General features: G+C 44.7%; 2 protein-coding genes across 5 annotated transcripts in view; one reads left to right on the top strand and one right to left on the bottom strand.

Moving 5' to 3' along the window:
• The first annotated feature begins 4,621 nt into the window (after window positions 1-4,621).
• METTL3 (methyltransferase 3, N6-adenosine-methyltransferase complex catalytic subunit) lies at window positions 4,622-19,299 on the top strand. 4 transcript variants are annotated; one of them, XM_055289605.2, is made up of 12 exons: window positions 4,635-4,868; window positions 12,006-12,140; window positions 12,895-13,112; window positions 13,199-13,603; window positions 15,192-15,367; window positions 15,971-16,187; window positions 16,417-16,604; window positions 17,319-17,357; window positions 17,832-17,940; window positions 18,062-18,127; window positions 18,296-18,408; window positions 19,068-19,299. In XM_055289605.2, exons 1-12 carry the CDS (start codon window positions 4,769-4,771, stop codon window positions 19,177-19,179), a joined length of 1,878 nt encoding a protein of 625 aa, XP_055145580.1. In that variant the 5' UTR covers window positions 4,635-4,768; the 3' UTR covers window positions 19,180-19,299. The 4 variants fall into 4 exon arrangements, with proteins under 4 accessions (XP_055145581.1, XP_063500780.1, XP_055145580.1 ...); XM_055289606.2 differs by lacking the exon at window positions 12,006-12,140 and having other exon boundaries at window positions 4,622-4,868; XM_063644708.1 differs by lacking the exon at window positions 17,319-17,357 and having other exon boundaries at window positions 4,641-4,868.
• Window positions 19,300-20,489: 1,190 nt separating this feature from the next.
• The window catches only part of TOX4 (TOX high mobility group box family member 4), a 20,772-nt gene continuing 15,801 nt past the window's right edge, over window positions 20,490-25,460 (bottom strand). The window contains exons 6-9 of the mRNA XM_055289607.2: window positions 24,948-25,028; window positions 24,068-24,817; window positions 22,112-22,275; window positions 20,490-20,920 (exon numbers count right to left, since the gene is read on the bottom strand). Of these exons, the coding sequence (XP_055145582.1) occupies window positions 20,860-20,920; window positions 22,112-22,275; window positions 24,068-24,817; window positions 24,948-25,028 (1,056 nt within the window). The 3' untranslated portion in view covers window positions 20,490-20,859. The remainder of the gene's footprint in view (window positions 20,921-22,111; window positions 22,276-24,067; window positions 24,818-24,947; window positions 25,029-25,460) is intronic.

Here is a 25,460-nt window from a genome sequence, read left to right as displayed (position 1 = left end):
AACTAATGTCTTCTTTTTTTTTTTTGAGACAGAGTCTTGCCCTGTTGCCCGGGCTGGAGTGCAATGGCACCGTCTCAGCTCACCACAGCCTCTGCCTCCTGGGTTCAAGCGATTCTCCTGCCTCAGCCTCTCAAGTAGCTGAAACTACAGGCACATGCCACCACACCCGGCTAATTTTTGTATTTTTAGTAGAGATGGGGTTTCACTATGTTGGCCAGGCTGGCCTCGAACTCGTGACCTCGTGACCCACCCACCTTGGCCTCCCAAAGTGCTGGGATTACACATGTGAGCCACTGCACCCAGCCTAGTGTCTTAATACTTACGTATTTGCTTATGATTCCATGGAGTGCCTGGTAGGATGGCTTGTCTATGTTTCATGTGGTGAGGACTGGGCTCACTCATGCAGCTTTCATCTGGACTGGAGAAGCCAAGATGGCCTCAACTTCTGGCTACTCAGATGGCTGGCTGGAATGCTGAACCCTCTCTCCTTACCATCCTTCATCCTCCAGTGTCTCTCTTTTTAAGTGGTCTATCAGGGTGACTGGACTTCCATGAAGGCCCAGGGTTCCAACAGGGCAGAAACAGAAGCTGTGGCAGCACATTTGGAGGTCCCTCAGATCTGTCTCTTGCTTCAACAGTGTTTAGATGGAACAGACCCAGGGACTCTCTCTCAAAAATCAGAAACAAAACAAAACCAAATCCCGGAAGCCGTAATGCCTTTTAAGGTCTAGACCTCTTAAGGTCTAGAACTCAGGGAATATCACTTCTGCCACATTCTTTTGGTGAAAGCTAGTCAGAAGCCTAGCTCAGATTCAAGAGGAGGGGGAATAAGCTTTACTTATTGATTGAAAGAGGGCAAAGTCACACTGCCTAAGGGCATGTGGGTGGGAGGCATTGTTGTGGCCAACTCTGGAAGCAATCTACCACAGCAGATATGAGGAAAAGTTGAGAAGCGTAATGCATGCAGCACCCATCTGCTCAAAATTAGGCTTACACTCTGTTTTGACTAGAAGAATTCTGCATTTTTCCCTCCTCCTCCTCCTCCTCCTCTGTGTACTGCTGAGGGCTACGGGCTGACAAGAAAGCAATGTCTTTCTTTCGAGCAGCAAACTGGTCAAGAGGAGTCTAAAAAGAATCTCTCTACAAGAAGATCGTGCTAAGAGGCCTTCCTGTACTTCTAAAATTTGCCCAATATGCCACTGTAATAATTTTTTTTTTTTTTTTTGAGACGGAGTCTCGCTCTGTTGCCCAGGCTGGAGTGCAGTGGCGCGATCTCTGCTCACTGCAAGCTCCGCCTCCCGGGTTCATGCCATTCTCCTGCCTCAGCCTCCCGAGTAGCTGGGACTACAGGCGCCTGCCACCACGCCCGGCTAATTTTCTGTATTTTTAGTAGAGACGGGGTTTCACCGTGTTAGCAAGGATGGTCTCGATCTCCTGACCTTGTGATCCGCCCACCTCGGCCTCCCAAAGTGCTGGGATTACAGGCGTGAGCCACCGCGCCCAGCCGCCACTGTAATAATTTACCCAGAGTTAATGTGAAAGCAAAAACTTCTGGGAGCTGCCCTTGATTTGATTGACTTTCAGGAGTACTTGTGCTACTTCTTTGCACCACTGCCCTCCAGCAGTGAAAGAGTGAGGCTTGTCTCAATAAAACAAAAACAAAAACAAAAAACCAAAGTTACACATCCCAAAAGATAAATTCCCTAAAAGTAAATTAAGTTCAGAAAATGAGACGGAAATGAGTATTTTGATCACTACTAAATCTCCATAGTATCTAACACATAGTAAACACTCAATACTTACTGAATGGATAAAAGTCATATTACAATACACATACATCTTTCATAGCTCCCTTCATATTCACCCCTTCCTTTTCATTACTGTTCATAACCAGCTTTTAGTTAAAGTTCTTCTCATCAGACACTTAGTTACAATGGACTACTAACCATCTTTGTCCTCTCCAAAATCTCCTTCCTCCTCACCTCAATTTATCTAGAACAGCAAATCAATTTTGAAACATTCCTGTTTACAGCCGGGCGCGGTGGCTCACGCTTGTAATCCCAGCACTTTGGGAGGCCGAGGCGGGCGGATCACGAGGTCAGGAGATCGAGACCACGGTGAAACCCCGTCTCTACTAAAAATACAAAAAATTAGCCGGGCGTGGTGGCGGGCGCCTGTAGTCCCAGCTACTCGGAGAGGCTGAGGCAGGAGAATGGCGTGAACCGGGAGGCGGAGCTTGCAGTGAGCCAAGATCGCGCCACTGCGCTCCAGCCTGGGTGACAGAGCAAGACTCCGTCTCAAAAAAAAAAAAAAAAAAGAAACATTCCTGTTTACAAACTCTAAGTGTTTCCTATTGTATTCTGAATAAGGTACCATGTACCTTCTACAATCTCGCCTTAAATTTGGAAACCTAAAATTTCTCCCAATATTCCCAAATATAAATCTTTACATTCTGGCGAACTAATCCGGATTGGCATAACACACATCATGCTTTCCTACCTCTAGTCTGGACCTTTGCCTTTATCATATTCCAGACCTGGATTTCCCTCCTGTACCTTCACCTACTGAAACCTTAGTGGTCACTTCAAGCCTGAACCTTGATGCCAGCTTCTTTCCAATGCCTTCCTGGGTCATTAAACTTGGAGTCCTCTTCTTTGAAATCACGTTTTTTTTTTTCCTGTTTTTTTGTTTTGTTTTGTTTTTGTTTTTTGAAGAGTCTATGCCCACACTACCTCATGCTGTGAAGATGGTTCAGTATTAATAAACTGGCTCATAGCTCCTTTACCAGATTATAAACTCTTTGAAAACAAGAGCCATGCCAGTCAAACTATTTTTTGTATTTTTTGGACAACAGTGTATGGCATCATATAGACGTTGGATAAGTCAGTGATTCCCGAAATGTTTCCATTCACGGAGCTCCATTAAAAAAAAAAAAAAAAAAAAAAAAAGGCTAAGCCGGTGGCTCACGCCTGTAATCCCAGCATGTTAGAAAGCCAAGGCAGGCTGATGAGCTAAGTTCAGGAGTTCGAGACCAGCCTGGCCAACATGGTGAAACCCCATCTCTATTAAAAATACAAAATTAACTGGGCATGGTGGCAGGTGCCTGTAATACCTGCTACTAGGTAGGTTGAGGCAGCTAGAATCCGGGAGGCGGAGGTTGCAGTGAGCTGAGATCACACCACTGCACACCAGCCTGGGCAATAAGAATGAAACTCTGTGTCAGGCCGGGCTCGGTGGCTCACGCCTGTAATCCCAGTACCTTGGGAGGCTGAGGCGGGGGCAGATCGCGAGGGCAGATCACGAGGTCAGGAGTTCGAGACCAGCCTGGCCAACATAGTGAAACCCCTGTCTCTACTAAAAATACAAAAATTAGCCAGGTGTGGTGGCACGCCCCTGTAATCCCAGCTACTCGGGAGGCTGAGGCAGGAGAATCGCTTGAACCCAGGAAGCGGAGGTTGCAGTGAGCTGAGACCACGCCATTGCACTCCAGACTGGGTGACAGAGTGAGACACCATCTTAAAAAAAAAAAAAAAAAAAATGCGTCAAAAAAGAAAGAAAGAAAAAAAGGATTGTAGGAAAAACCACCACCACCAACCTTGTATTTAAGTTTACTACACATACAGAAAAGTGCACATACCAAAATGTTCAGCTCAATTACATTTCACAAACTGAACAGACTCACGCAAGTAGCTCTCATAACAAAAAACAACGCAACTAGGACCTCAAAGCCCTCTTAGTGTTGGAACCCGATTTTAATAGATTACACGTACTTTGTAAATTTAGCCTAAGAGAGAGATCACGTATTTGAAGACCTGTCGTATTTTTCCTTCCTCAGCCCTCCTCACTTCCCCACGCCTCGTCCACACAAAGAAGCATGCGCGCACCCACCACCGCCCCCTCCTCACCTCAGATTGGGGACCACCGTTGTGTTTTTTATTTATTTATTTTTTGTAAATGGACAAATGGAAACAAACCAACACCACCTTCAGTGGAAAAGGTATGTTAGTACCAAACTGTCAAAAGGAACTAGTGATCCTTCATTTTAAAAATCTGTACTATGGCCGGGCGTGGTGGCTCATGCCTGTAATCTCAGCAATTTGGGAGGCCGAGGAGGGCGGATCACGAGGTCAGGAGTTCGAGACTAGCCTGGCCAACACAGTGAAACCCCGTCTCTACTAAAAATACAAAAAAATTAGCCGGGCGCGGTGGCGGGAGCCTGTCATTCCAGCTACTGGGGAGGCTGAGGCAGGAAAATCGCTTGAACCCGGGAGGTGGAGGTTGCGGTGAGCCGAGATCGCGCCATTGCACTCCAGCCAGGGCGACAGAGTGAAACTCCGTCTCAAAAAAAAAGAAAAAAACCCCAAAAACTGTACTATACGGTGTTGCTCTCTACGAGTGCTACTTTAGCACAGGTCAACTCTCAGGACTCCTCTCCGAACATTCAACATGGCCGCATGCGCGTCTATAAGCAACATGGCCGCTCTGCCAGTCACCAACATGGCAACCACAGCCTCACTGTGCCCCGAAGCATGAGAGAGCGGGTATAAGGACTATACCGGCCGCTCTGCCAACACCTAACGTGGCTCTTTATAGCTTCCAAGAAAGCGCGACACCGGAAATAGCTTTTCTGTCTTGCTCATCTCCAGGGGTCATTTTCCGGTTAGCCTTCGGGGTGTCCGCGTGAGAATTGGTTATCTCTTGGAGCGAGTGCTGGGAGGTGCTAGTCCGCCGCGCCTTTTTCGAGAGGCGTCAGGGCTGGGAGACTAGGATGTCGGACACGTGGAGCTCTATCCAGGCCCACAAGAAGCAGCTGGACTCTCTGCGGGAGAGGCTGCAGCGGAGGCGGAAGCAGGACTCGGGGCACTTGGGTGAGGCACTGGGCTGTTGGGGCCGAGGCTCAACCGGGGAGGACGGGCGGGATCCCTAGAGAAAAAGCTCTAGAGTTACTGCCCTTTACCAAACAGCCATTTCTATAAAGCCTCGTACATTGGTACTCCGTCTGCACCTTCAGCAGCACAGACCTTCGCCCTTCTGCAAGTAGTTCGCGGTTCCTCCTCACCCTGGGCCTCGGTTCTTCCAGCTCACTTTTACCGGACGGACGCTTGAGCCCCACCCTGGTCCGTCTTGCCCACTCCTCTTCAGACTGCGAGGACGTCGCCTTTGTGAGGCTGCTCAGCCCCCTATCCCGCGAAGCAGCAAGAACCCCTTTTTGTTGCTGCTATGGCGCTTTGTTCCCTCAGTTATAACGACTGCTTTGTAGTGGTCATTTCTTGGCAGCTGTGGGTACAGTAAGCGAGGAATGAACCTTTATATCCACAGTGTCCAATTTAGTGGCCCGTACAGAGTGGCACTCGGTGTTTCTGAATGAGTACCCCTACTGGCATTGGCTTAGCCATTTACATACCTAGCAGGAATCTGAAAACATTTGTGTTTGGTTTCCAAACTTTTTCTCTTCTCCTGTTGCCCCCATGTCACGATCATAAAACTTGAAGGAAATTTAAAAGATTAATTTCACTGTTACCCACTCGCTACCCTCAGGACAAACTGAATTATTTAAGGCAAACTACTAACAAAGCTCTGCAAAAATAGTGACTCAGTATCACCCTTGTGGTAGATTGTTCTAATATTTGTCAGTATCTTCAACTCCATCTCTAAATCTTGTCTAGATCATGTTAGGTTCATGTGCTCGTATTCTGGCCCCTAGAAATAGAAGATGCACTGGCAGGATCCTCCCACCTAATTAATTACCTTTCTTAAGTATCTACAGTGTTCATGGGTTTAATTAGACAAAAATAAGTAAGAAATTGCCCCTGTCCTCAAGAAGTTTAAAAAGCCTAGGATTCGGCCGGGCGCGGTGGCTCACGCTTGTAATCCCAGCACTTTGGGAGGCCGAGGCGGGCGGATCACGAGGTCAGGAGATCGAGACCACGGTGAAACCCCGTCTCTACTAAAAATACAAAAAATGAGCCAGGCGTGGTGGCGGGCGCCTGTAGTCCCAGCTACTCGGAGAGGCTGAGGCAGGAGAATGGCGTGAACCTGGGAGGCGGAGCTTGCAGTGAGCCGAGATCACGCCACTGCACTCCAGCCTGGGCGACAAAGCGAGACTCCATCTAAAAAAAAAAAAAAGCCTAGGATTCAAGGGTAGATGCTTACAAAAAGTGAAGAATATAAGATATATGTACGAAGCCAAATGAATGAATCTACGGTCTGTACAGTGAAGAGAAGTAACAAGAGCTGGTGCAGGTAGTGAAGACATCATAGTGGAATTGGCACTTGAATTTGGCCTTTATGGCTATATAGGACCTAGATAATTAGAGAGGTAAGAGGCGAGAATAGTAGAGTAAGAAGTGCAAGTCATATGATCAGGCAATAATTAGTAGTCAAGCCTCAGAGTAGTTCCTGAATTACCTAAGAGAGAGAATTTTTTTTCCCCTGCTCTAGAAACTTCATTGATTTATTTATAGATACAATTTTTTGTTTTGTTAAGTTTTTTCCCTTATTCTTTGGTTTCCTGTCTTGAAACTTTTTTAAAATGTGCGTAAATGATGCCAAAGACTTTTTTTGCTTTTGTTTTTGAGATAGCGTCTCTCACCGTTGCCCAGGCTGGAGTGTATCAGTCCTCCCGGTTCATCCTCCTGAGTGGCTAGGACTGCAGGTGCATGCCACTATGCCTGGCTAATTTTTAACTTTTTAATAGATATAAGGTCTCATTATGTTGCCCAAATTTGTCTTGAACACTTGGGCTCAAGCTGTCCTCTTGCCTAAGCCTCCCAAAGTGTTTGAATTACAGGTGAGAGCCACCATATCCAGCCTATTTAATTTTCTTGTGGAATCTTTTCCCTTTCAGCAATGGCAGTTGCAAAAGGGGACCTGAGGATCAGGTAGTTGTTTGTTTCAACAAAGTGATCTGCAAAATTATTTATTTAGTTAGGTAGAGACAGGGTCTCCCTCTGTCACCCAGGCTGGAGTGCTGTGGCATGATCATGGCTCACTGCCGCCTTGACTTCCCGGGCTCCAGCGATCCTCCCACTTCAGCCTCTCAAGTAGCTGGGACCACAGGCGTGTGCTACCATGCCCAGCTAATTTTTGTATTTTTGGTAGAGAGGGGGTTTCACCATGTTGCCCAGGCTGATCTCTAACTCCTGAGCTCAAGCAATCCACTCACGTTGGCCTCCCAAAGTGCTGGGATTACAGGTGTGAGCCATTGTGCCCGGCATCATACTTCTTTATACTTTTCCATTTCTAAATTCATACTCTTTCAATGAATGATTCTAATTGCTCTTGGTCATTTTACGTTTCATTTCATTTTTCTATGACATTAACTACATTTTGGTATTAACCAAACTTTGTGCTGTATGCAGACCTAACTACTAGGGCCTTGATACTTTGCTCCAGGTCCTTGCTAAACATGTTTAATATTTTTGACAATAAGACTGTATTCTCCCTGCATGTACATATCCTTTTTTATTTTTATTTAGTTTTTCTTTTTTTAGATATGAATATCTCTTGACTTGTATATCTAGCTAATAATACAGCTAAGACCCTTTTTCTGTGTGTGTGTGTAAGACAAGAATCTCGTTCTGTTACCCAGGCTGGAGTTCAGTGGCATGAACACAGCTCACTGCAGTCTCGACCTCAGGGCTCAAGTGATCCTCCCGCCTCAGCCTCCTCCTGAGTGGCTAGCACCATAGGTGTGCCCTACTATGCCTGCCTAATTTTTAATTTTTATTTTTTTGTAGAAACAGGGCCTTGCCATGTTGCCCAGCTGGTCTTGGACTCTTGGGCTCAAGCTATCCTCCCACCTTGGCCTCCCAAAGTGCTGGGATTACAGACGTAATTCCAGCCTAGTTAAGACTCTTTTTTTTTTTTGAGACGGAGTCTTGCTCTGTCCCCCAGGCTGGAGTGCAGTGGCGCGATCTCGGCTCACTGCAAGCTCCGCCTCCCGGGGTTCACGCCATTCTCCTGCCTCAGCCTCCCGAGTAGCTGGGACTACAGGCGCCCGCCAACACGCCCTGCTAATTTTTTGTATTTTTAGTAGAGACGGGGTTTCACCGTGTTAGCCAGGATGGTCTCGATCTCCTGACCTCGTGATCCGCCCGCCTCGGCCTCCCAAAGTGCTGGGATTACAGGCTTGAGCCACCGCGCCCGGCCAAGACTCTTACAAAAGTATTTTTGGGGTTGTAATTAAATGTATCTTGTCTTCTGACCAAGAGCTTGATCTGACCCATCATTTGGTACTGTGGTAATAGGTAAAGATGAAACATACAAATTAAACCAGAATGTCACTGTTCTTTCTGTGTTATTTTGATTATTTCAAAGAATGTATTTTGTTGAGCTTTAGGATTCTTAGGAAACCCTTGTGAAACACTGTATTGTAAGTTTATGAATCATGATGTCATGTAAAATGTAACTCAAGACTCGATAAAAGTTCAGATTATTCCATTCGTTTCTCACCGGGAAGTAAAAATTTGCCTATCACATCTGTCGCCCACGCTGGAATGCAGTGGTGCGATCTCGGCTCACTGCAAGCTCCAACTCCCGGGTTCACGCCATTCTCCTGCCTCAGCCTCCCAAGTAGCTGGGACTAAAGGTGCCCGCCACCACGCCCGGCTGATTTTTTTGTATTGTTTTTAGTAGAGACGGGGTTTCACAGTGTTAGCCATGATGGTTTCCATCTCCTGACCTCGTGATCCGCCCATCTCGGCCTCTCAAATTGCTGGGATTACAGGTGTGAGCCACCGTGCCCGGCCACATCTTGTTTTTTATAGCATTACTGAAATCTGATAATTATCGACAACTGAACTGATTGTCAAAAGACAAGGATATAAAATGAACTAAAATGTATCCATATCGTTAATAGTGGAAAATACTATGGGCAAAATATTGGGAGACCTTTGTTAGATTGGCATTTTTATTATTTATTTATTTATTGAGACAGAGTTTCACTCTTGTTGCCCAGGCTGGAGTGCAGTGGCACCATCTCACCTCACTGCAACCTCTGCCTCCTGGGTTCAAGCAATTCTCGTGCCTCAGCCTCCCGAGTAGTTGTGACTACAGGTGTTCGCAGCCTTTGGAAGGCTAAGGCGGGTGGATCACCTGAGGTCAGGAGTTCAAGACCAGCCTGGCCAACATGGTGAAACCCTGTCTCTACTAAAAATATAAAAATTAGCCAGGTGTGGTGGCAGGTGCCTGTTGTATGTACTACAGGCACATACAACCTTGCCCAGCTAATTTTTTGTATTTTTTGAGCAAAACGCCCAACAAGGTTTCGCCATGTTGCTTAGGTTGGTCTGGGACTCCTGGACTCAAGTGATCCTCCCTCCTCAGCCTCCCAAAGTGCTGGGATTACAGGCATAAGCCTCCATGCCTGGCCTCCTTCCTTTTTAAGGATAAATAATATTCCACCATATGTATATAACACATTTTGTTCATTCATCCATGGGTGGGCGTTTGGGTTACTTCTACCTTTTGGCTATTGTAAATAATGCTGCTATGAACCCGGGTGTATGAATATCTCTTTGAGACCCCGCTTTAATTTTTTTTTGTTTTGTTTTTTCTTAAGATGGAATCTGGCTCTGTCACTCAGGCTGGAGTGCAGTGGCGCGATCCTGGCTCACTGCAAGCTCCACCTCCTGAGTTCACCCCATTCTCCTGCCTTAGCCTCCCAAGTAGCTGGGACTACAGGTGCCTGCCACCACGCCCGGCTAATTTTTTTGTATTTTTAGTAGAGACGGGGTTTCACCGTGTTAGCCAGGATGGTCTTGATCTCCTGACCTCATGATCCACCCGCCTCAGCCTCCCAAAGTGCTAGGATTACAGGTGTGAGCCAACCACACTCGGCCGAGACCCCACTTTAATTCTTTTGGGCATATATCCAAAAGCGGAATTGCTAGATCATATGGTGATTCTTTTTTTGATTTTTGAGGAAGCGCCATCCTAATGGGTGTTATAGCTCATGTTGGTAAAGTATATATATATATATATATATATATATATATTTTTTTTTTTTTTTTTTTTTTTTTTTTTTGAGATGGAGTCTCGCTGTCAACAGCCCAGGCTGGAGTGCAGTGGCGCAACCTCGGTTCACTGCAAGCTCCGCCTCCCGGGTTCACGCCATTCTTCTGCCTCAGCCTCTCCGAGTAGCTGGGACTACAGGCGCCCGCCACCACGCCCGGCTAATTTTTTTTGTATTTTTAGTAGAGACGGGGTTTCACCGTGGTCTCGATCTCCTGACCTCGTGATCCGTCCGCCTCGGCCTCCCAAAGTGCTGGGATTACAAGTGTGAGCCACCACGCCCAGCCGAAAGTATATTTTTTTAAAAAGAAAAATATTACTTAAAAAATATCTTTATTTTGGCCTGGGCAACAGAGAAAGACTCCGTCTCAAAAAAAAAAAAAAAATTTATTTTAATGGAAACAAACTATATTTGGCCAGGTTTAGCACATAGTAAATATGCGAACTGCTCCAGTATATTTCTTGAGATTGAAGATGTGCATATAGATGTTGACATGTTTAAGGATTCAGCAAATTTGTAATCAGACCATATTAATTTCAGTGGTTCTTTTAATTAAAGAGTGAGTCAAGTATTATGTATTATTTTGCTGAACCCAACACATTTTCGTTAGATTAGAAGCAGAATGTCAGTGTAGTCGCAGCAGAGCGGAGGCATTGAGTAAATGTGTTGAATAAATAAATGAATAAATACCTTATGAAGGATTTGGAACCAGGGGTTCTTATCATTTTCTGGACAGTAACCGGTTTTAGGGATGATAAAACTTTTCCCCAAATGTCTGTATACATACAAAACTTTGCACGTGAAAAGTTTAGGGAATTTCACCTGAATAACAGTTGTATTAACCAGCAGTTAGGTTTTATCCACCACATTAAACATAAGCTCCCTCCTCGTAATAACCTTAAAAGAGATATTTTCAGCTCTAATATTCTGAATGTAATGTGGGGGAAAAAACCTCCCAGGAGGTGTTATTAATACAAGGATTCATAACCAGAATTTTTTTTTTTTTTTTTTTTTTGAGACAGAGTCTGGCTCTGTCCCCCAGGCTGGAGTGCAGTGGCACCATCTCGGCTCACTGCAAGCTCCGCCTCCCGGGTTCACGCCATTCTCCTGCCTCAGCCTCCCGAGTAGCTGGGACTACAGGCGCCCGCCACCACGCCCTGCTAATTTTTTTGTATTTTTTTTTTTAGTAGAGACAGGGTTTCACTATGTTGGCCAGTATGGTCTCGAACTCCTGACCTCGTGATCCACCCACCTCGGCCTCCCAAAGTGCTAGGATTACAGGCTTGATCCACCGCGCCCGGCCCATAACCAGAATTACATCACCAGATATTGGAATGAGCAGTATTAAATCAGTCAGATTACCAATGAGAAAAGTCAATACCAAGTTGTAGGGACTGAAATATTTATGTTAACATGGTTCTTTTTATAGATTTCTCACTTAAAAATTTTCTCACTTCTTAATTACTCAAAGAACATCTTCAGTTACTAACTGGAGAAACTGAAAACGAAAGAAGAAATGGGTGAGAGTAGAATCCTCCCACCTCAGCCTCCCCAGTAGATGGGACTACAGACACAGGCCACCATGTGTGGCTAATTTTTAAAAAATTTTCTGTAGCGACACTGGGTTTCACTATGTTCCTCTGGCTGGTCTGGAACTCCTGGGCTCAAGTGATCCTCCCACCTTGGCCTCTCAGAGTGCTGGGATTACAGATATAAGGCACCACACCAAGCCCTGAGTCAGATTTTAATAAATTCAGTTTCCATTAGAGTGGAAAATTTTCAAATTAATGAATTATTTATTTATATATTTTTTGAGACAGAGTCTTGCTCCGTCGCCCAGTCTGGAGTGCAGTGGCATGATCTTGGCTCACTGCAGCCTCTGCCTCCTGGGTTCAAGCAATTCTCCTGCTTCAGCCTCTCCAGTAGCTAGGATTATAACCTTGTGCCACCACCCCCAGCTAATTTTTTTTTTTTTTTTTTTGTATTTTAGTAGAGACGGGGTTTCACCATGTTGGCCAGGCTGGTCTCGAACTCCTCACCTCAAGTGATCCACCCATCTTGGCCTCCCAAAGTGCTGGGATTACAGGCGTGAGCCCCAGTGCCTTACCAGAATGGAAATATTTAAGTAAACAAAATATTTCTAAATGTAAACTAATGGCCTGCTTAGTTTATTTAGCAATTTCAGTTCAGGTCCTAGGAGTTTAATATTTCATCTATATTTTAATTAACCACAGATATTAGGCTTTCTCAAAGGTAACATTTTGTCCTAATTTTAGTTTCTCAAATCGTATTAAGGTTATGATGGCTACCCAGCTTGTGAAGTAATAGATGATAATAATATAGTCAGGAAATATTATTTGGTAACCAAGGCTTCAGCGAAGTATTAAGATATTTGTGTTTGTGAGTGTTGTAGGTAACACTGTTGGCCCCCAACATTGTCATTTTGTACACTTTGTTGATCAATGGCCTGAATTCATTAAAATTCACACTACATGCCTCAAAAAGAATATTGGATCCCAGCCTAGGTTGTTGAGTATATTCCTGTCCTTTATTAAAATGTGGGTTGATAGAAAGGTGGTAGGGATATTTAAATCTATCATGCTAATTTATTTTCGTTGTATCACAGCAAGGATAGGGAATTAGGAAAACATTACTCACTCAATAGAGAAAAGGTAGATAGAAAATCCAGTATTATCTTGACAAAGCAGGGAATGTTTTAGTATGACTGAGGATAGGTAATCTAGTGCTAAAGTTGGTCAGAGAATTTCCTGCACAAAATGAAAGATCTGTGTATGGGAATGCGAGAGAATTTGACTTCTCAGAAATATATAGACCAACAGTGGTTGCCTTTTTTCATTCTCACTTCTCTTCATTCTTAGATCTACGGAATCCAGAGGCAGCATTGTCTCCAACCTTCCGTAGTGACAGCCCAGTGCCTACTGCACCCACCTCTGGTGGCCCTAAGCCCAGCACAGCTTCAGCAGTTCCTGAATTAGCTACAGATCCTGAGTTAGAGAAGAAGTTGCTACACCACCTCTCTGATCTGGCCTTAACATTGCCCACTGATGCTGTGTCCATCTGTCTTGCCATCTCCACGGTAATGACCTGACAGAGTTAGGATTTACAACTTATTTTCAGTTCACGGTCAGTGTCTTATTGCCCACACCTCCCCTCCTTCTCTAGCCAGATGCTCCTGCCACTCAAGATGGGGTAGAAAGCCTCCTGCAGAAATTTGCAGCTCAGGAGTTGATTGAGGTAAAGCGAGGTCTCCTACAAGATGATGCACATCCTACTCTTGTGACCTATGCTGACCATTCCAAGCTCTCTGCCATGATGGGTGCTGTGGCAGAAAAGAAGGGCCCTGGGGAGGTAGCAGGGACTGTCACAGGGCAGAAGCGGCGTGCAGAACAGGACTCAACTACAGTAGCTGCCTTTGCCAGTTCGTTAGTCTCTTGTCTGAACTCTTCAGCATCGGAACCATCAAAGGAGCCAGCCAAGAAATCAAGGAAACATGCTGCCTCAGATGTTGATCTGGAGATAGAGAGCCTTCTGAACCAACAGTCCACTAAGGAACAACAGAGCAAGAAGGTAGGGGTCATGTGAAAATACTCTCACAATATGTTCTAATTATAGTTTTGTTTGACAGGGATTTACCCCTAGGGCAAGGAACTGTTTTTAGAATTGAGGGTTTATAGCAGTGGTTCTCAACTGGGGATGATTCCCTGTTGCCCAACTCCCAGGGGATCTGGTAATGTCTGGAGACATTTTTATTGTCACACATGGGAGAGTGCTATTGGCATCTAGTAGGTAGAAGCCAGGGATGTTGTTAAACATCCTACAGTGCATAGTGCGACAAACCCCCACAACAAACAGTTGTCTGTCCCAAAGTGTCAATAATGCCAATGTCGACAAATTCTTATTTAGATAATCTGTCATTGAATCTGAAAGAATTGGATCAAGAAAAGAGGAATCCAGATATATAGAAATATAGGGAGATGGAGAGGAATACTAGACCAATTATGGAAATTGACTAAATAATGTGAATTGGTTCTGAGTATAAGTATTGGCCTGACATGAGTTCTTACCTGTTTGGTACTTGTAGTGCGTGAGTTTGAACTAGTTAATTAACTTCTCTTGAACCTTAGTCTTCTCATCTGTAACGTGAAGATAATACTAGCATATCCTGCCTTATAGAATTGAATAGACTCTGAGCTAAAAAGTAAAGTGTTTAGCACTATACTTTTTAATTCAGCACCCAGTAAATATGTTTTTTGTAGAAGGAATGCCTTCCTGGGGAGGGGACGTTAACATAAATGCTTAGCAGTAGGAACCAGGCCTCTTCCATTTTAATTTCATCCCAAATGCGTATTTGTGAGGAAGGACTGAACCCCTAACAAATCTCTTATCTGAAGGCTCCAATTTTCCAATATTAAGTTAGCTAATTTAGGTCTAGGCACAATGGCTCATTCCTGTAATCTCAACACTTTGGGAGGCCAAGGCGGGAGGATTACCTGAGGTGAGGAGTTCAAGACCAACCTGGGCAACACAGACCCTATCTCTATAAAAAGTAATTAAAACATCAGCTAGCATGGTGTCATGCACCTGTATTCCCAGCTACAATTGAAGGCTGAGCTGGGAGGATCACTTGAGCCTGGGACTTCAGTGGGAGAAAGTGAGTTATGATAACACAACTGCACTCTGGCCTGGGCAACAGCAAGATCCCATTTCTTAAAAAAAAAAAAAAAAAAAAAAAAGCTGATTTATCTCTTTTTTTTTTTTTTTTTTTTTGAGACGGAGTCTTTCTCTGTTCCCAAGGCTGGAGTGCAGTGGCGCGATCTCGGCTCACCGCAACCTCCACCTCCTGGGTTCACGCCATTCTCCTGCCTCAGCCTCCCGAGTAGCTAGGACTACAGGCGCCCACCAACACGCCCGGCTAATTTTTTGTATTTTTAGTAGAGACGGGGTTTCACTGTGTTAGCCAGGATGGTCTCGATCTCCTGACCTCGTGATCCGCCCGCCTCGGCCTCCCAAAGTGCTGGGATTACAGGCTTGAGCCACCGCGCCCAGCCTGATTTATCTCTTATAAGACATTAATGTCAAAAAGAATTTGCGGAGTTGGTCTAAGAGCCAGTTTGATCTACAAGACATTTTAAGTCCAAGGCTACTTCTGTCACAGGTCAGTCAGGAGATCCTAGAGCTATTAAATACTACAACAGCCAAGGAACAATCCATTGTTGAAAAATTTCGCTCTCGAGGTCGGGCCCAAGTGCAAGAATTCTGTGACTATGGAACCAAGGAGGAGTGCATGAAAGCCAGTGATGCTGATCGACCCTGTCGCAAGCTGCACTTCAGGTCTCTTGGAAGGGAATGAGGTGGGATGGGTTTGTCAGAAGCAGCCATTCCTTTTCAGCATATTCCTTCGTCATTGGGGTTCTGTCTGTAATCTTATTTAGTTTATGGTTTGTGTAAGTCCTCCAGACCCTGAAGGTATACTTTCAGAAGTGCATTGTGTGGGAAGAAGACAGGCTGTACTCCCAAATAACTGAGATTTTTTTTTTAAAAGCTGCCTCCCTCTTAGGATAGCAAAGTATGTCTATCTCTGAGCCACAGTGAAAGTTGAAGTATTCTGAAAGGAGGATAATCTTAGGAGAAAAGGAACCTAAACTCTTAGGTCAGCTTTTTATGCTGTTCTAACCAACTAAGTCTCCTGCACGGCTTGTCTTCCAGTAGTAAAACAGGAAACCAAGTCTTTACTCAGAGAGGAATTACAATTGTTCTGTAGTATGAATTATGGATTTCCATGCTACCTGCCTCCCTTAAAACTCCTGGAGGAAGCTCTAACGATAGAATTAGGGGAGGGTAATAAAATAGGAGACAGTTTGAAATCATTTGGAATTTGAACTGTTGTATCTACATCTGGAGCACCATCTTGATTCTCCCTTTTTATTTTCTCAGACGAATTATCAATAAACACACTGATGAGTCTTTAGGTGACTGCTCTTTCCTTAATACATGTTTCCACATGGATACCTGCAAATATGTTCACTATGAAATTGACGCTTGCATGGATTCTGAGGCCCCTGGCAGCAAAGACCACACGCCAAGCCAGGAGCTTGCTCTTACACAGAGTGTCGGAGGTGATTCCAGTGCAGACCGACTCTTCCCACCTCAGGTACCTGTCTGCTCAGAAAACTCATCTCAACTTATGGACTTATGTTTGATAGGGCAGCCATACACATTAAGAAAGCAGAGCATAATTCAGCAATCTTGTCTTGCTTATTGGGAATGGAGGGGGATAGATAAGGTTGTAAGGGAATAGGAAAAATCAAATGGAAGAGGGACTCGGGCCATGAATCTGAGAGTTAAAGTAGGGAAGATGACCAAATAACCACTTTATGCAGTGGATCTGTTGTGATATCCGCTACCTGGACGTCAGTATCTTGGGCAAGTTTGCAGTTGTGATGGCTGACCCACCCTGGGATATTCACATGGAACTGCCCTATGGGACCCTGACAGATGATGAGATGCGCAGGCTCAACATACCCGTACTACAGGATGATGGCTTTCTCTTCCTCTGGGTCACAGGCAGGTAATGCAATTCAGTTATGTAGGTATGGACAGATACAGTACAGAGTGAATACGGAATGGGAGATAAAATCCTGGGTTTTCCTAGCCCCACTATTAAATGTATGACTGATTTAGTCTTTTTTTTTTTTTTTTTTTTTTTTTTTTTGAGAGAGTCTCACTTTGTTGCCCAGGCTGGAGTGCAGTGGTGTGATCTCAGCTCACAGCTCACTACAACCTCCACCTCCCAGGTTCAAGCAATTCTCCTGCCTTAGCCTCCTAAGTAGCTGGGATTACAGGCACATGCCACCACACCCAGCTAATTTTTTCTTTTTGTATTTTTAGTAGAGACTGGATTTCACAATGTTAGCCAGGATGGTCTCTATCTCCTGACCTTGAGATCCACTCACCTCGAGCTCCCAAAGTGATGGGATTACAGGCGTGAGCCACCACGCCCAGCCAGTCTTTTTTTCTACTGAGTCCTAATGCCTGTTTACAATGCAAATTATACCCTGAATATATATTTAACTCTACCTTTGTTCTTTGAGAAAGGTAAGGTTGCTGAGAATACTGTTTTATCTTTTCATTCTTAGATCCACCATGCTTTTGGCGTTGTGCATGTAAATGTTCACTGAATGTCTACTGAAAAAGTGCCTATAGTGTTTTTAACACACCACATATTTTGAAGGGAAAAAAAAATATGGGCATAGAAATAGTTGTTTAACTCATTTCTTTCTAGGGCCATGGAGTTGGGGAGAGAATGTCTAAACCTCTGGGGGTAAGTAGTGGTTGTGTTGCTTTCTTTTGAGGGTAATACTGTTATAGTGAGATACATGTTCTCTTCTCCCAGAGTGTTCTGTGATTCCTTGCTTCTATAAATGGTACTACCCCTAAACTGTAAAAGTTTGGCTAAAACTCTAGTTCTTTTTTTTTTTTTTTTTTTTTTTTTTTTTGAGACGGAGTCTCGCTCTGTCGCCCAGGCTGGAGTGCAGTGGCGCAGTCTCGGCTCACTGCAAGCTCCCCCTCCCGGGTTCACGCCATTCTCCTGCCTCAGCCTCTCCGAGTAGCTGGGACTACAGGCGCCCGCCACCACGCCCGGCTAATTTTTTCTATTTTTTAGTAGAGACAGGGTTTCACCATGGTCTCGATCTCCTGACCTCATGATCCGCCCGCCTCGGCCTCCCAAAGTGCTGGGATTACAAGCGTGAGCCACCGCGCCCGGCCAACTCTAGTTCTTTTTTATGCCCCATAGGTATGAACGGGTAGATGAAATTATTTGGGTGAAGACAAATCAACTGCAACGCATCATTCGGACAGGCCGTACAGGTCACTGGTTGAACCATGGGAAGGAACACTGCTTGGTGAGCAGCAGTGGGGCCCGATTCAATAGGTGGAGCACAAAGAAGAATCATTTGATTTCTTATTTAGAAAAAGTTCAAAAGATGTGGTTTCATAAGGTAATCTGTTATCTGTGGTGAGCAGGTTGGTGTCAAAGGAAATCCCCAAGGCTTCAACCAGGGTCTGGATTGTGATGTGATCGTGGCTGAGGTATGTGCTTCCCAGGCCTCCAAAGCTTCCACATTTTTGTTGGTATCAGTTATTCATGTTGGGTGTATTCTCATCCCAGATTTTTCTCATTTAGATCATAAACATAATAGAAAGGGCTAGAATTGCAATCTTGTGTGACTTAAAAAGCAGCTAGTTTTTACTTCCTAGGTTCGTTCCACCAGTCATAAACCAGATGAAATCTATGGCATGATCGAAAGACTATCTCCTGGCACTCGCAAGATTGAGTTATTTGGACGACCACACAACGTGCAACCCAACTGGTAAGGTGACCAGAGAATAGGCTAGTCCTCAAGGGGCTATTATTTATGATTAAGGACAGAATTTAGTAGAGCTTCACATTGTTTTCCACTAGTCCATAAATGAGCTTCACAGGACTCATAAGCCACTTAAGCTTGTATTTAAACTGTTTTATGAGATTCTACAAATATTCATTAGAAACTCCACAGGTTCTAGGACCCAGAAGCACTGCTCCCTAGGGTTTCTACTCTCTTCACAACCTAAGGATCTTCCTCAGCCATTCTACGTGATGTATTGAATCTGCCCCCTGGTGGTTACGAAGTTATCTATTTAATCTGTCAATAATTATATCTTTCACCCCTTAACAGAGCTTAAAACACATGCTGCTAGCATTTTGCTTCTCCAAAGAATACTCCCTGGTAGCAACTCTGTGAAGCAGGCCTGGCTAAGCATTAGTTACTAACCCTCAGATAATACAGATCCAGTCTATTTTAACACCAGAATCTATGCCAATTCTGAACTAGTCATTCTACCATATACTATTCTAATGTTAAGCTCTTGTTAGAATTGGCATATTTGATATGATGATAGGCACTCTTCATTTGGTATGCATTTTTTTAAACAATATTAAACCCTCTAATTCCAGGATTTCTGGTTTGCCCCTCCTTTTACCCTGTTTCAGGATCACCCTTGGAAACCAACTGGATGGGATCCACCTACTAGACCCAGATGTGGTTGCACGGTTCAAGCAAAGGTACCCAGATGGTATCATCTCTAAACCTAAGAATTTATAGAGGCACTTCCCTACAGAGCTAAGAATCCACAGCCATGGCTCTGTAAGCTAAACCTGAAGAGTGGTATTTGTACAAAAGCTTTCTTCTTTATTTAAATAAACATTTGTATTGTAATTGGGATTCTGAAGTCCATTCTGGCTCTGCTACTTAACAGTGTGTAATCTTGTGCAACTCATCTCTCAGTATTATATGTGAAATGGGAGTATTACCTCATTGGGTTGCTGTGAGGGTTCAGACTAAATGAGTGCATGGGAAACATTAAAATGATCATTATAGGCTAGACACAGTGGCTCACACCTGTAATCCCAGCACTTTGGGAAGCCGAGGTAGGAGGACAACTGTAGCCCAGGAGTTCAAGACTATGTTGCCATGGGGCAACATAGTGAGACCCCATCTCTACCCCTACCCTCCAAAACCATTAAAAAAACAGGAGTGCAGGCTGGGTGTGGTGGCTCACACCTGTAATCCCAACACTTTGGGAGGTCGAGGCAGGCAGATCACGAGGTCAGGAGTTCGAGACCAGCCTGGCCAACATGGTGAAACCCTGTCTCTACTAAAAATACAAAAAATTAGCTGGGCGTAGTGGCGGGCGCCTATAATCCCAACTACTCGGGAGGCTGATGCAGGAGAATCGCTTGAACCCAGGAGGCAGAGGTTTCAGTGAGCTGAGATCGCACCACTGCACTCCAGCCTGGGTGACATAGCGAGACTCCGTCTCAAAAAAAAAAAAAAAAAAAAAAAAAAAAAAAAAAAAAAAACCACAGAAAACAGGAATGCATAGGATAAAACTATGTACATAGTTGGTTGAGGAGAAGGTTCTCTAGGACAGCATTTCCTGTCTACAAACAGTAAAAATTTGAGTTTTATTTAAAGTTATCACCACTTGGACTATATGCTGTAAACTTCTGCTTATTCTGTTACAACCAGGTGGCTTCTCTAGTCTGTTTTTCTTTAGATTATGTCTAAGAAATAATGACAGACCTATGGTCTTTTAAAGATAGTTCATCAAACACAAGTGAATACAACTTTAGACTTTGGTGAAACCTCTTACTAATGATGTAGAGTTCTGCCTCTTAGATTCATGAACTGTGATAACTCAGGTAAGGATGGTAACTGCAGAAATAATATATATATAAAGAGAAATCACTCCTGGGTGATGTCATTTTCCATGTAGCCCAGTATGCTTGTGTTGAAAAGTTTTGTTCTCAAAGCAGTGTACTAATGTGATAATGGGGAATAACATTTTTTTATGAGGGAACCCTTTAAAATGGGTGCACACAGTAGCGTTTTCTCCTAGGCTCAAAGCTGAGTACATTCCCATAATTTTAATAATATTTTAGGCAAGTCCTATGACAATTACACCAACAAATTTCTTCAACCCCACCACCACCCCTACCATCTCTATGCTTTGCTTGCCCAGACTCCCTTCACCCTTTCCTCTGCTATTACCACTGATATTTCTGCTTGTGGTTGAAAGTAAAAAGCATCTCCAGATTACAGCAAATTCAGTGGCCCTGCTCCAGAGCCTGGCCTCTGCTGAAGGAAGAATAGGGGTGAAACATGAACAGCCATCATGGGTTGTGATCAGGCACTACCAGAAGCCCAGCTTGTGTTTCAAAAACAGGCTCTTGGACATGTTCCCAGCAGATAACTCTTCACTGGCTTGGAGAACAGGAAGGACTATTTCACAAACACCACTGTGTTTGAATTTCTAGAGGCTACCCAGGCCAAGAATACATCCCTAAGAGAGAAAAAGACATACAAAAACAGAATTACACACAAACTGAAACAGAATTACGCCTAGATACATTTTTTTTTTTTTTTTTTTTTTTTTTTGGAGACGGACCTCACGGGTTCACACCATTCTCCTGCCTCAGCCTCCCGAGTAGCTGGGACTACAGGTGCCCACCACGCCCGGCCAATTTTTTGTATTTTTAGTAGAGACAGGGTTTCACTGTGTTAGCCAGGATGGTCTCGATCTCCTGACCTCGTGAATCGCCCGCCTTGGCCTCCCAAAGTGCTGGGATTACAAGTGTGAGCCACCGCGCCCGGCCGCTATATTCTTTTTATCTGTCTTTTTTTTTTTTTTTTTTTTTTTTGAGATGGAGTCTCGCTGTTGCCCAGGCTGGAGTGCAGTGGTGTGATCATCTTGGCTCACTGCAACCTCCACCTCCTGGGTTCAAGAGATTCTCCTCCTGAATCAGCCTCCTGAGTAGCCAGGACAACAGGTGCCCACCACCATGCCCGGCTAATTTTTGTATTTTTAGTAGAGATGGGGTTTTACCACATTGGCCCACCTGGATTTTTTATCTGTCTTAAACAAATAGGTTCCCAGATAATTTCCTATAGCATTATGGTGAGATAGTATCACCTTAGAAATAACAGGAACAGTGGGCTTAAAAGTCAGAAGTAGAGGCAATGCTAATTTACTGTAGAGTTTTTGAAATAGGAAATAGAAATGCCTTGTCCTACAGCTATAGGAAATTCCCAGGAAAACTTGGGGAGAGGAGTAAAATATCCCAAACTTCTCCCCACTTCCCTCACAAATTGCAAATTATCATGTGCTACTTTCGCTTACCATTTCTCCCCAAATTCTAGTTCCCTAAGTAGTCTGATTTGCACTAAGGATTGAAAAGCTAATATTTGCAAACACTAACAGCTTAATGTATTATATTTTTAAAGAGCATACATAAGAGAGGTATGTGGTAACTGAAAAATGTGAACTGCTGATTACGTCATCTTTGGCTTATGTGGCAAATGTAAGCTCTTAAGCAGGGGAGCTTTTCTAGTAGACCAGATAGATATACAGCAACCTACTCTACCTAAGGTAAGGTGACACTGAGATGCTGATTTTATGCTCAAGATTACCATGTTTCCCAATAGAATTAACTGACCAGTATCTGAATTATAAAAGGGAGAACTGTAAGCTCACCTGCAGTGCTTCACCACACACTCATTGCTGCAGTATTCATTGTCCCAGTCCTTACTCACAATGGGAGGGTTCTCACAGCCAGACCTCACACATCGAGGCTGGGGTGAGAGTGCCACAGGAGACCCACTCACCAATTCAACATCCATCTGAGAAGGAGACTCAACCTGTGAGAAGAGAGCACCAAGGTGGATTAGATTGTTCCCTGCCTAGCTAACTAGTTAGCTAAATTATCTGTAGAAACCAATGAAGCAACAGGTATTACAATTCCTCACATTGGGGGGCAAAACTGCAGAAGAAGGTGAGTTCTTGGTCTCCCCGCTATAGTCCAGCTTCAGAACTTTGCCAAGCAGAATGGCGGAAGATTTTTCCCATCAGGAGAAAGGTGGCCATGTGCTAATGCTTTTTTTCCCTGTTAAGCCTGGCTAGTCAAGTGAAGTAGTGAGAATAGAGAGGTAGTGCTTTTTTTTTTTTTTTTTAGACGGAGTCTTGCTCTGTCACTGAGGCTGGAGTGCAATGGCACGATCTCAGCTCACTGCAACCTCTGCCTCCCGGGTTCAAGCGATTGTCCTGCCTCAGCCTCCCAAGTAGCTGGGATTACAGGCGCCCACCACCGTGCCCAGCTAATTTTTTTTGTATTTTTTAGTAGAGACGGGGTTTCACCGTGTTAGCCAGGATGGTCTCGATCTCCTGACCTTGTGATCCGCCTACCTCGGCCTCCCAAAGTGCTGGGATTACAGGCGTGAGCCACCACGTCCGGCCCCAGCTAATTTTTTGTATTGTTAGTAGAGACAGGGTTTCACCATGTTGGCCAGGCTGGTCGTGAACTCCTGACCTCAGGTGATCCACCTGCCTTGGCCTCCCAAAGTGCTGGGATTACAGGTGTGAGCCACCACACCTGGCCATATTTATGTCTGTTTTAAAAAACAATGGTATGAACCAATTAAATTTTTCTGGCTATACCCCCTGCCCCACACACATTTAAAACATCAAGCTGAGGAACTTAAGACCTAGGAGAAATGAAAAGCTTTGTATGTCCAAAGTTTAGGATCCTTGGGTAAACCACTCTGAAAAATAACTGTTGAGGCTATATCCTGTCCAGTTGAACTAGTGACCTCTGCTTAGTTAAGGAGTGGTCTGGGACAGAAGACTGTCTTAATGTATCTCACTAAAAACACTATGAGGCGCACAGTGGCTCACGCCTGTAATCCCTGCACTCTGGGAGGCCGAGGCAGGTAAATCACGAGGTCAGGAGTTCAAGACCAGCCCAATGAACGTGGTGAAACTCCGTCTCTAATAAAAATACAAAAAATTAGCTGGGCGTAGTGGTGGGTGCCTGTAATCCCAGCTACTCGGGAGGCTGAGGCAGGAGAATCACTTGAACCCAAGAGGTGGAGGTTGCAGTGAGCTGAGATTACACCACTGCACTCCAGCCCAGGCAACAGAGAGAGACTCCATCTCAAAAAAAAAAGGGCGGGTGCAGTGGCTCACACCTGTAATCCCAGCACTTTGGGAGGCCGAGGCAGGCAGATCACCTGAGATCAGGAGTTCGAGACCAGCCTGACCAACATGGAGAAACCGTCTCTACTAAAAATACAAAATTAGCCGGACATGATGGTGCATGCCTGTAACCCACCCACTCAGGAGGCTGAGGCAGGAGAATCGCTTGAACCCAGGAGGCAGAGGTTGCAGTGAGCCGAGATCACACCATTGCACTCCAGCCTGGGCAATGAGTGAAACTCCATCTCAAACAAAACAAAACAAACAAACAAAAAACCAGTATGAGTACCTTGGGTAAGACAAGTCACTGTTGCAAGGAACTCCATCTGCAGGATGTTTTGTGCTCCTGGTTGCTGGGCCTTAAATGCTAGTAGCAACCCCCACTTTTATTGGGTCAACCAAAAACATTTTTATACATTTCCACTAGACTAGAGGAAAGACTTAAAAACAAAGGCTCACCTCAGGAACTACATCTGCGATCATCTCACAGATAGTCTCAGGAGAAGTTGCCTCCACTGCATGGGCCTCAGGGCTACTGTTCATAGGCCGCTCAGGACTACTTTCCACAGTTGGTGGGACTAAGGTAGTCTGCATTTTCAAAGTGGGTAGAGGCACACTCTTGATCTGCAGAGGAGGAGGCTGTTGCTGTAAATTGATTCGAACTTTCTGAGGTGGAGGCTGTTGCATGGCCTGGAGTGGAGGAGGCTGCTGCAGAATGGTTACTTGCTGCTGAGTCGGAGGCTGTGGCATCTGTTGTAATGGAGGGGGCTGTAGTCGGGGTGGAGGCAGTTGCATAGAAGCAGCAGCAGCAGCAGCTGCTGCTGCCTGCAACACTGACCGAGTGACAATCTGGGCTTGTTGACTGGGTTGGATAGTAGCTGTACTGGTTTGGCCCAGTTGGAGCCCCCGGGAGGTCACCACTGTGGCTGGGATAACAGTAACCATCCCTCCTTGAGACATAGTAATGGAAGAGGGCAACATTTGTTTGGTAATAATCAACTTGGTGATATTGGGCTGACCCCCAGCTCCAGAAGATGCCTGGTTTGCCACATAGGACGAAAGGGTAGAGTTAACAACAATGGATGGGGACAGGGCAGGGGGCTCTATTGAAGCTGGTGCTGGAGATGCTGGGTCAACAGTAGCCATAGGAGGTGGAGAAGGAGTTTGTGATGGTGGTGCTGGATCCAATTCCACTGTTTCTACAGTGGCCTAAAAGAAGACATCAATCAATCAATCAATTAATCAATCACTTGGCAGTATTTACTTCTTAAAACTGCTAACAAACACTTCCAAAAAACTTCTTACTGGTTTAAATATTCATCTACCCTATCCCTCTTACCTGACACTCCTGGTTATCTTTGTAAGCAGCCAGTGCCTTCAGATACTCTTTCTTGGCAGCCTCAGTTTTCCTCTTATATACCTGCAAAAAGGAGACTTTAAAACAAAAACAAAAAAAAAACTCCCCATACTCCTAGGAAAGACTGATAGTTCTGTATTATTTATCAATGAATGACAATTCATCTTAGTCTAATCACTGACAACCTCTCTCAGTAAACACAATTCTGAAAGCTAACAGTCAGGACAACCTCCATGGCAGACTCATTCCACTGAGCATACCTCTGAAAGACAACCAATTGACAGGAGTCTGGCAAGAATAGCTACATTTATTTTATTTTGCTACATTTATTATTTATTTTTTGAGACGGAGTTTTGCTTTGTCGCCCAGGCTGGAGTGCAGTGGCACAATCTCGGCTCACTGCAAGCTCCGCCTCCCGGGTTCACGCCATTCTCCTGCCTCAGCCTCTCCGAGTAACTGGGACTACACGCGCCCGCCACCACGCCCGGCTAATTT

This window comes from Symphalangus syndactylus, chromosome 8 (assembly GCF_028878055.3).
Source record: "Symphalangus syndactylus isolate Jambi chromosome 8, NHGRI_mSymSyn1-v2.1_pri, whole genome shotgun sequence".
NCBI lineage: Eukaryota > Metazoa > Chordata > Mammalia > Primates > Hylobatidae > Symphalangus > Symphalangus syndactylus.
Note: the sequence above shows the minus strand (reverse complement) of the source record. Positions and strands in the feature narration are given on the sequence as shown.

Bases quoted from the DNA above. Each gene is read 5' to 3' on its own strand.
- METTL3 (XM_055289605.2), top strand. From the start codon at position 4,769: ATGTCGGACACGTGGAGCTCTATCCAGGCCCACAAGAAGCAGCTGGAC. The intron at 12,141-12,894 runs GTAAACAAAATA...CTTCATTCTTAG, and splicing joins ACCAGAATGGAAATATTTAA to ATCTACGGAATCCAGAGGCA. The intron at 13,604-15,191 runs GTAGGGGTCATG...CTTCTGTCACAG, and splicing joins AGGAACAACAGAGCAAGAAG to GTCAGTCAGGAGATCCTAGA.